General features: G+C 43.9%; 2 protein-coding genes across 2 annotated transcripts; one reads left to right on the top strand and one right to left on the bottom strand.

Moving 5' to 3' along the window:
- On the bottom strand, nt 1-2343 carry LOC125541174 (dirigent protein 5). The gene has a single exon (XM_048704639.2). It carries the CDS (start codon nt 2270-2272, stop codon nt 1661-1663), a length of 612 nt encoding a protein of 203 aa, XP_048560596.1. The 5' UTR covers nt 2273-2343; the 3' UTR covers nt 1-1660.
- A 1383-nt stretch (nt 2344-3726) lies between these two features.
- On the top strand, nt 3727-6733 carry LOC147984131 (protein FAR1-RELATED SEQUENCE 5-like). The gene is made up of 6 exons (XM_087540980.1): nt 3727-3871; nt 3945-5711; nt 5778-5965; nt 6037-6124; nt 6374-6477; nt 6572-6733. Exons 1-6 carry the CDS (start codon nt 3727-3729, stop codon nt 6731-6733), a joined length of 2454 nt encoding a protein of 817 aa, XP_087397106.1.
- Nucleotides 6734-11503: the final 4770 nt, after the last annotated feature.

Here is an 11503-nt window from a genome sequence, read left to right as displayed (position 1 = left end):
TCTAGGAGTGGGCGAACTACTCATAACTGACTAGTCGACCTTTGGCCCGTTACAACATAACATTCAGAGAGTCATATCACTAATTGGTTCTCGCTGGATAGTCAGTTGTGAGAATCAGCTATAACGGGTGGCCATGGGCCAATGAGTGTTGATTGGTAGTGGGGTAGGCCGAGATGTTGCCTTGGCTGGCCACCATGGATCTAGGGGTGTGTTTAGTTTGTGCCCAAGATTGCCCCACCAAAGCATTGGCTAGCCAAAATTTTAGTTGAGGTTTTGGTTGCCCATGATTTGGCCAACATTGACAAAAAAAATGAAATAGAGTTGGCTAGAGTTTATTGGCATGCCAAAACATTAGCAACCATCCAAACAAATACCGATCTTTGGGCCATGAGCAAAATTTTGGTAGGGTGCACTTTAGCCACAATCTAAACACACCCTAGGTGCGGATCAGATGCGGTGGCATGGTGAATGAGGTGCGCAGATCTGGCAACCCCCGTGTGCAGATCAAATGCAGCGGTGGGTGTTGCAAGGCTCGCCAGATCATTCGGCCAACGTGCACCACGGCCCATGGGGGGGCTATGGGTGGCACAATGCTCTTCTCCCTCACCGCTCCCGGCGAAAACCACCATGGTCCAATCTGTTGGGATCTCGGGCTGGAGCGGCCCACTTGCGAGCATTGGCATCTTCGTGGCGCATCTAGTGAGCCATACGATTAGAACTCTTGTGGGGCGAAACAAATTGTCAAAAGAAAAGTATCGACCATGTAAATGTACAAATAGATTTTAAAAATAAACAGAATAAAACATCACACGATTAAAACTCTTGTGGGCGTGAAACATACACGAATGACACAAAATCTACATGCGCATGCATCCAACTCATCACACAAAGAAAAACAACCCCACCAATATCACTCCTTGATCCTTATCGGCACACGCGTGCATCTGATTTATAAACCATCTTACAACTTATCAGATCAGAAGACGGCCTCAACCCGTGGCTAAGGCCGCCGCCTCCAAAAACCCTAGCTTTCTGCCTCCCACCGGCGCCGGCGCCAGTGCCGGTCCATCCCGTCTACGGTGGCCCTATGACCATGGAGGCGGAGTGGATCTCGGCCCTTGCCGGTGGGAGGGCTCCGTTTTTAGATATATTTTTTTCGAGCTTTGTTAGGGTTTGTATCCTGCTCAGAAAGACGAGACGGTGGCGGCTCCCTGAAGATGGAATAAAGGTCTCCCCGCCTAGCCCCCGTTCCGGTGATGCGTCTTGCATCGTTGGTGGGCGTGTGGAGTTGTGTCTCCGGCGGATCTGCCTTTGGTGGATTTGCTCGGATCTGTTCGTCGTTCGTCTTCGTTCGTGTGTTTTCAGATTGGATCCTTTTGATCTACACACTTCATCCGCGGCGGTTGCTATTCTGGTCCGTTGGTTCTACGGGGCCTTAACACGACGACTTCCCGACTGTCTACTACAACAAGGTTTGCCCGGCTCCAGCGATGGAGGGGCGATGACAGCGGCACGCCTTCGGCTCGCTTCAGTGCTTGTTGTCGTCGCTAGGTGGTCTACGGATCTGGATGTAATTTTTATTATTTTTAGTGTTCGTTGTACTACCATGATTGAAGATGAATAGATTGAAAGTTTTTCCCGCAAAAAAAAACTTATCAGATCAGACGTGGCACTCGTAGAGCTTGATGTCCATCTTGAGGCGGAAGTAGAAGTAGCCCTCGGTGGCGTCGGTGCGGATGGTGGCGATGCCACGCGCCATGAAGAAGTCGCCGGTGCCGCCGACGACGGAGAGGTCGCGCGTCTCGTCGTCTATGAGGTCGGCGCCCATGAGGTTGAGGGTGCCCTTGCACGCCTTGGAGTCGAACACGAGGGAGAAGGTGAACCACGCGTTGTACGACTCCTTCTTGTCGTAGAAGTAGAAACCCTGCGCGCGCGCCGCCGGCTCCTCGTCCCCGACGGGCAGCGCCGTCCCCTCCGTGACCAGGTCGTCGAACACCACCAGCATGCCGAAGAAGGTGCCGTTGCTCCAGTGCGACGTGCTCAGGTCCGTCGGCTTGGTGACCGGCGCCGCGGTCGCGTTGGCGGTGTTGTTGACGCCGTTGTAGAGGATGTTGTGGAGGTAGAGCGTCATCTGCTTGCACGGCTCGTCGGAGCTGCTGGAGACGAGCCTCCTCCGGCTGCTGTCGGCGGCGGCCCCCGCCAAGCCCAGGCCGAGCATGAGCATCACGAGCACGATCTTGGAAGATGCCGCTGGGGCTTGCATTGTCGTCATTGCAACTCTCCTTGAGCTTGAGATGCGGCTGGCTGAAGTGCAGTATCTAGGGAGCAGCTCGTGACCTTGTGTTCTTGTTGCTGTTGTGTTGAGAGAGGACTCGAGCATGCGCTCTATTTATAGAGCAGGGATCGCCACTATACTTGGTTTGTTTCAGTGGCCGGAGAGTGAAATGCACGCATGGTTGGTACGCCGGCGTAGCACTATACATCCTTATTTTTGTTGCAGCCCGCAGGTCGACGCTACACAAACTTACGACATAATATTATGTCTTGGCATGATCTCATTATCGCATAGGACCTAAACACCCTACTTAATGTGCCATGCAATTGTCTGTACTTGCAACTGTCCCTTTTGCTTTCTACTCTGCTTTTTTATTATGACAAAAATAGAACTCTATTTGATCATGAAAGTTTTTTCTTTGTTGTTGTAAATCTCACCTCATATCAAGAAGATACACAACCTTAAAAGAGTTTAATCCCACTCTCTGCAAACGAAGGTGCACACAACGCGCATATATACATAAATTCCAACATGCACAATGGAACAAAGAGTCCGAAATGACAAAGGAGTAATACAACTTTTTTTGCAGGAAGTTGTATAAAATTGCATGCATGTGAATCAAGTGTTCTTTTAGGCCGATGCTGACGATAGTCATACCAAGCAAAGATACTCTAATCGGAACCAAAGGATATATACGTTACGCGGTTGTACCGACCATGGGACGGGGCTTGCCTGCGCCCGGCGTGCGCCCATCTGTGCGCCGCTGACACGCGTCACCCATCCATGCCTCCCCCTCCCGTGGCCCTTTTTAGCCGCAGAAAAAAAACCCCGAAATACCCATCGACTAGTACACCGCTGCCCCGTCGTATTCCTCACCTCTTTCACTTGGACCCGTAATACTTGCAGATCACCAAAACTGAATACAAAAATGGAGGGAAATAATCCCACCCAATCAGATCTCTTAATCCCGTCAAATCAAATCTCTTAATCCCGCCAATAATCAGGGATACAGAGGACTGCATCCTTGTCTCCAAATCTCACGCTGCTGCATTGGAATCAATCAGAAAATACAAAGATTAACAGAGACTGCTGAAACAACTAGCAGACTCTTATCATTCATCAATCAGTGGCGTCAAGCAGATGCAACGTCTCGAGTCTGGAGCGACCTAGAGATTGAAGAAGGATCTTCTTGTCCTCCCTGATGGCTTCTCCAGGGAGTGGTCATGGGAACCATGATGATAATGGATCAGAAACACCAAAAGTGAGATTCTCACTTGTATTCTTCATATCCTCCTTTCATCTTTCTAGTCTCCATCTTGCAATGCAAATAAACATGGTTGTTATACATCTGTGTATTAACTAAAAATGTATATTAATTGATACAGGATGTGCAAGAAACCGCAGCTACCAATGCGAAAGATCGTATTAATGAAAGAGTACCAAAGATTGGAATGAATTTTTTATCTGATGAGGAGGCTTATTCCTTTTATAACAAGTATGCTGAAGTTATGGGTTTTAGCGTCCGGAGAGGCAGTAAGCATAAAGTAAAGAACTCTAATACAATACAACAGAGGACATTTTTCTGTTCTCGTCAAGGTATTGACCACTTGTAATTTGTTTGGAGTATAATAATTTTTAGATGCACTAAGACAATATTTTCAACTACTAGGAACTCGAGCTGAAGATAAGAGAGAAGATACATTCAGTTATAGTAGGCCTGAATCACGATGTGGATGTAATGCACATATGAAAATAAGTCTTAGGAATGGATTTTATCAGGTGTATGAATTTGAGGAGACACATAACCACATTCTTGCTACTGGAACCATGGCCCAATACTTGAGATCTCACAGAAAAGTTACCGATGCACAGATAGCGGCTGTAGAGGTCGCAAAGTCTGTAGGCATTTCAAATAAAGCAACTATTGATCTTATGGCCAAAGAAGCATGTGGACAGGAGAACCTTGGTTTAATCCCGCAAGACATGAAAAATCGGTTGTACTCGAAAAGAACATTACAAGCAGCGAAAGGTGATACAGGGGGAGTGTTAGAATACATAGAGAAGAAGGTAGCAGAAGATGTCAAGTTTTTTTATTCAATTCAAGTAGATGAGGACGATTTGATAACTAATATTTTTTGGGCTGACTCCAAAATGGTCTCAGACTATGCAACTTTCGGTGATGTCATAAGCTTTGACACCACATATAGGAAACTAAATGATGGGCGTCCATTTGGTTTGATTGTTGGGGTGAATAATCACAAGAAAACTATTGTGTTTGGTGCTGCACTTCTCTATGATGAAACTGCTGAAAGTTTTGGTTGGCTTTTTAGAACTTTTCTAAAAGTTATGTCAGGGAAACATCCACAGACAATTCTAACTGATGAAGATGCAGCAATGGCCAAGGCAATCAGTGAAGTCCTACCTCACTCTCACCATAGACTTTGTGTGTGGCACATGAATCAAAATGCTTGCAAGCACCTTGGTGGAGTTGTTCCAGAATATAAGAAGTTCAATAGTGATTTCCAGCATTGTATCTATGACATAGAGGAAGAAGAAGAATTTATAAGTGCATGGAATGATATGCTTGATAAGCATGGACTACGTGAGAATACATGGCTTCAAAGGTTGTTCGAGAAAAGGGAACAGTGGGCACTAGTGTATGGTAGAAATACATTCTCTGCCCACATGAGCACTACCCAAAGAAGTGAAAGCATGAACAATGAACTGAAGCGTTACATCAGTATTAAGTATGACATGCTTACTTTTTTCGAGCATTTCGAACGGCTTGTTGCAGATAAAAGATTTGAAGAAGTGAAGTGTGACTTCAAGGCATCACAAACTACTCCCAAGATGAAGGCAGAATCAAGCTATATATTAAGGCAAGCTGTAACTACATATACTCCAGCAATATTCAAGATATTTCAGGAGGAAGTGCTTCTGACCCTGAACTATGACACATTCCTTTGTGATGACAGTGATACAGAGCAGAAGGTTTATATGGTAAAATTTCATGACACAAAACGTGAGCATGTTGTTAGATTTGCTCCAAATGAACAAAAGGTGAATTGTAGTTGTAAGAAGTTTGAATTCGCTGGAATTTTGTGCCGTCATTGCTTAAAGGTACTTGATATCAATAATATCAAGCATATCCCTGAACAATATATATTGAAAAGGTGGACAATAGATGCCAAAGTTCTAGAGATAACAAGCAATCGCAATCTGCATGAGGATCGAAAAGCAAAAATGTCAAACTACTACAAGGAGTTGTGCAGAATGTTTGTGAAAATAGCTGCTCGTGCCTCTGAATCCGACGAAACATATGATATGGTTGCTAAATGCGCAGAGCAGCTAGCACAAGCTGTGGAGAAACACTTGAAAATAAGAACTGATCCTGACCCTCCTGATCCAGATTTGGGCAACTCGTCTGTTTCACAAGGTATATATTGTACTACTAATTGCATACAATTTTGTATAAGACTTGCATTTCACTTTATAGTTGCAGGTCCACTTATCGACTCTAGTAGAGTTTCAAAACACAACGAGGGGCTTGCCAAGCCGAGAGGTATTAAGGAGAAGGAGAAGACTGCACGAGGATCAGCAAGACCCATTGGTGGATTGGAGAAAGCAATAACAAAGAAGAAAAAGAAGAAAAATGATCCTTTACAAGTTCAACATGAAAGCACATCAATGGTCTGAAACTGTCCCACTTGTTTCACATAGAAAATTTAATTTTACTCACATTTATCTATCACTTTTTATAGGGTCGTTTGGAGCTTCTGACAAATCAAATGGGTGCACCGCAATTGCAGTACAACCCATTCCTAAATGCTTCAATGCAGCAATCACTTGGTAACACAATGTTGATGTCACCACAACCCACTTGTGGCTTGGTGAAAGGAAAAACAAAAAAGAAGACAAACAATTCTCTACAGGCACAACTTACAAGCACATCAACGGTATAAAACTGTCACACTTGTTTCACATAGAAATAAATTTTGCTAACATTCATCAATCACTTTTTATAGGGTCATTTCGAAACTATGGCACATCAAATGGGTGTGCCGCAACTACAGTACAACCCATTCCTAAATGCTTCAGTGCAGCCATCACTTGGTAATACAGTCTCAATGTCACTGCAACCAACTGGTGGCTTTGAGATAGCAAAAACAACGCAGAAAAAGAAGGCCAGTGATTCTTTACGAGTACAACCTGAAAGCATATCGAGAGTATAAAATGATCTTGCTTGTTTCACATAGAAAATTTACTTTTACTGACATGTATCTATCATTTTTATAGGGTCATTTGGAGTTTATGACAAATCAAATGGTTGCACCGTACTTGCAGTACAACCCATTGCTAAATCCTTCAATTCAATCGTCACTTGGAAATACAATCTCGATGCCACAGAACCCAAGAATGCTGGCAGGATACCAACAATACAATACACTAATGGTATAAGCATTCTACATTGTCAACTTTTTTTTATCATTTTGAAACTTCTGCATCATTGAACTTTGCTACATTTCTGCACATAGGGCCATCCAGAAAATCACATATGCACTGAATTCCAACTGCACAACTCAGCTCTGCAGCAACAGAGCATTGGAACCTCTACCTCTACTATGATGACAGAGCAGAATCAAGTCTTCTTCCATGAACCGGAGCCAAGTTAATAAATTTGCTATGAACGATTTGTAGCTATGGCGTGACTGCCGTCCTTCTGCCATCTTGGTCCACCTTTCCTACCCCGTCATCACCCTACGTGCTTACGGCAGATCGAACGAAAAATGACTGCTCACACCAGACAAGATTTCTCACATTCGCTCCATAAGATACTCAATTTGTTGTGTACAAACTTTTGTCTCGTGTACTGAAGTCGATTTAATCAATGTCATGGTTGACACTAATTTTCTTGTTATTGGCCATGGATTGAAACAGAAATCGATCAATTATCCCTATGCATTGAAGTCGATTTAATCAAATGCATAGTTGACACTACTTTTAACTTGTTATTCACCATGGATTGAATGTGATAGTAATCAGATTATCTCTATGCACATAAGCATAGTTGGTGCTTGTCTCCCGTGGGATAGTAATCAGATTACCTCTATAAAAAAGAAATAAATCAGAGCTCACGAGAGCAACAAAGCAACAAGAGAGTATACCTGTGTGGATGTGTCGTGTCTGCCGTGGAGGTAGAGCTGAATATCCTTCCGAACGGACAAACGAACGGCCGGAGCACTCCATCGCGAGCCGGAGGAGCTTCCAGCATCCAGGTCTGCCGCCTCCGGCTGACCTGCAGCACGCTCAAGGCAGCGGCTGCGCCACCCGGGATCCACCGCCTCCATGTACGGGTACGGGTTGCCACGCTCGAGCTAATTGAGGCAGCTGCGCCACCCAGGATCCACCTCCTCCCGGTCCCGGGCTGGAGCGCTCGAGCTGGTCAGGCGCGTCGCGGAGCTCAGCTCCCAGGATCCAGCTCCTCCATGTCCGGGACGGAGCGCTCGAGCTGGTGATCCGCTGCGCGTCCGGCGAGACAAGGATGAGGCCACCGACGGGGGGAATTGCCATCCGGTGAGAGGGAAAGGGGCGCAGCTGCAGGGGGAGGACATCCGACGGCTTCATCCTCTCCGTCCTCCATGCTTGTTCCATGTCTGAGTTCTCGAGGGGAAAGAAGGCAGTAGTACTACAGTAGCATTTTTTCTACGGGAAGTGAAAGAGGTGAGGAATACGACGGGGCAGCGGTGTACTAGTCGATGGGTATTTCGGGTTTTTTTTTCTGCGGCTAAAAAGGGCCACGAGAGGGGGAGGCATGGATGGGTGACGCGTGTCAGCGGCGCACAGATGGGCGCACGCCGGGGCGCAGGCAAGCCCGATGCAAGTTAGTATAGAATTTGCATGCATGGCAATGCATGGCAAATTAAATAAGTAGTAGTTTTTAAGGCCATGGCAAATTAGTACTGCCTCGGTTCACGAATATTAGATGTTCTAATTTTTTTATAAATTAGATTTATATAAACATGTTTTTAGTGTGTTTGTTCACTCATTTCAGTTCGCATGCAGTCCATGTAGAAATATCCAAAATATATTATATTTGTAAATAGAGGGGGGTAGTTTTTAAGGCCTGGAAGACAATAAAGATCATACCAAGCTGGCGTCACATGCGTCCATTTCACTGAACCAACCATTTATCAACTATTGTTCTGTAAATAGCATGCTCAAACCACCTCTCAACACAACAATAACAAAAACAGAAGGTCACAAATTGTTGCCTCGATAGTCAAAATTGCACTTCACCGGCGGCAGCATAAAAGCATGGCCAATAGTATAACCAATTGTTGGCTATATGATAAAACTATCATTAACAAGTGTACTTTTTCCCTAAATCTTTTTTTCCTCTCTCGCAAGGTGTCTGGGGCAAAGCCTTGCTCGCTTTGATATCTGTTGGAGCCCATGGATTCACTTCTCCTGTGTTAGCCACTCCGGCGGCCGGTGGCTAGTATAAATGTTAGGTTTTTTTTGTGCTCATATGAACGGTGCTTGGACCGTTGGACGGATGACGACACTTTTTCATTGAGTCAGTCTTTCAGATTTCGATCCTTCTCAAGTTCAGTATAGATTTTTCCAGATCCCCAGGAGAGAGGGGCTAGGATTTCTTGTCATGCATACACGCCAATGAGATTTAGTGACGGGTTCTTTGGATCAATTCAAGGGTTCAACGGCGATGGCTACGGCTGTAGGGCGCCGGTCCTTTGGGAACATGCATGAAGACTTCCCGGGTGTCAACGACAAGGTCAGGCCGACCTCGGTATGAGAGTGGCAACATCGGAGCGCCGACAGCTCATTCTGACGACGACGACGATAGTAGTTGTTCGGTGGTCCAGATACCCCGATGTAATTTTTATTGTGTTTGGGATGCTTGGTACTTCTAGTGGACCTTTATAATATATTTGAGTCTTTTTCGCAAAAAATGTAAGGCTATAAATCACTCGTATAATAAGGTTTGCTATAAATTTGGCTATAAGAATACTACCTTTCTCCACCTTCTTTATTTCTCTTTCTTCATATTTATTGTATTTTCCTAGGAGCATATGTAGACACAAACTATTGTGTGAGAGTCCACTCCTTTTACTTTTCATGTCTCTCCTCTGCATAGGTAAAGGTGCCACATAAGCGGGCTACAAACCTGCTATTATACTTGTTCTAAACTCAGTGATGGGTACACTCAACAATAACAATGCAAGGCGTCATGACATATGCCATGCACAGACACTGTATAATATAACGCACATGTTTGGTACTATCATGCGAACACATTGTTTGCTTTATCTTTATCTTATACATGTTAGGCTCAAACGACGACTTGTCAACTTTCACTCACCGTGATTTGACAAAACAAGCTCTAGAAAGTTATATATGGATGAATTATAATGGGTGTTTTGTACCCCACACTTGGACTCACCAAGTTCTTGCGAGGCAAGCTCAACAGAATTTTACCAAGGTGAACTCCTGCCTTCGAGCCATCTTGATATGAGCTTAATATGTATTGGCCATACTTTCCTTGTTATTTTCCTCCCTTTTCTTTGCATGGTACAACTCATGTGTGGATGAGCAATATTAATTGGAGACTAGCCAGCTCAACCATCAAGGCATCAAGTGCATGGTTAGCGTTAAGTACCACAATACCAAGCCATATCCTTCCCATGGTGTGATGCGGATTTCGTTCCAATGGGCATCATTGTTTCAAGTGATTTGTATCCTCTAGATGCTACATTTGAGTTAATAAAAAGTGCCTTTATTATCGCAAAAAATCATCGTTTCAAGTGATCCATCATCAACGATAAACACATCACATATACAAAGATAAATCTTCTTCTGGATCCTAGTACCTCTGTTCTAAAATAATAATTCACAGGTACTATGTATTACCAAGATTTAGTGACTTATTTTGATCAGTAAATGGACAAATTAATGCCCGAACGTGAAATCCATCCATTGGATAGCACCAAAGAAAAATCCAATCTTGTAAAGAATCTTCTAATGCCAGTCTAGAGACTTCAAGCTCAAAAGTCATCCTCTCCTCGCGAGCTCATTTGAGCTCGCGATGAATAGTAAAATTCAAAAAAATGACAAAAGTTGATTTTTTTTTGTGCCAAACTTTGGCAAATGTTTTCAGTGCTTGCAAACTTTCATCATAAAGTGACATTCATGGAATTTGGAGCAAAATAATCAATATCAACACTCCCGAATACTTTCAAGAATAACACTTTTGAAGCATCAAATTTTTTTTTGCACGACTTCCATGAGTGCCATTTCATGGTGAAATTTTATGAGCACTCAAAACATTTGTCAATTTTTGCACCAAAAAAAATCTTCTTTTTGGATTTTACTGTTCCTCCGAGCTAATTTGAGCTCCAGCACACAAACAACCGGAAATTGTACTGATGGGTAAGCAAGAATGGGGGCAAGGTTGATCACGCCGTTGTGAGGTTGATGGAACTGGGAGACGGCGCAACGATGAGGAAAAGGGCAAAGGAGCTTAAGACCAAATCAATGGAGTCTCTGAAGAACGCTGGGTCTACCCAGCTGGCAGTCGATCAGTTGGTAGATCATATACTGTCTCTATGAAACTATTCGAGGTGGTTGAACCTAAACCGATGTTCGGATATATTTTGGCAAAGACCAAGAAACAAACACTGGAGCAAATGACAGCAAGACTCGTGTGCCTAAATCTTGGCGACGAGAAGTAGAATTAGCTGTGCAAGAAAAGACACTCCAAGATCATAATGCAAGATCCTTTTGTCTTCTCTCATAGGGACCAAATAGTTATATTTGTTGTGACATTTGCAGCTTCGTGTGTATCATACACAAACATCTTCCAGTATATGATTTTCCTTAATTTAGTTATCTGAAAAACGAGTTAAAAGCCAACGTCTCAAACGGAAAGAGTACTGCTTACCTGGTTGCAGCAGCCAGCAGGAGATGTACTGTTTGTTTGAAACTGTACCTACTGGTATCATTTTCAAATGGCATGGAGCGCTAGTCGCTTACAAGCATTTGTCTGAATTAGGTACCTAACATGCACCTAGTGATTCAGGCAATTGCCTGAATTAGGTACCACAATTAAATTCAGCATTGTTGGGGCCATCTCAATGGGAGAAAATACACCTTTTGACAAGCATTTGTCTGAAAATAAGTCACAAATCTTTTAAATTCTGTATTGGTGGG

This window comes from Triticum urartu, chromosome 2A (genome assembly GCF_056163025.1).
Source record: "Triticum urartu cultivar PI428250 chromosome 2A, HENAU_Tu73, whole genome shotgun sequence".
Taxonomy (NCBI): Eukaryota; Viridiplantae; Streptophyta; class Magnoliopsida; order Poales; family Poaceae; genus Triticum; species Triticum urartu.
The sequence above is the reverse complement of the archived record's forward strand: the minus strand, read 5'-3'. Positions and strand labels throughout refer to the sequence as shown.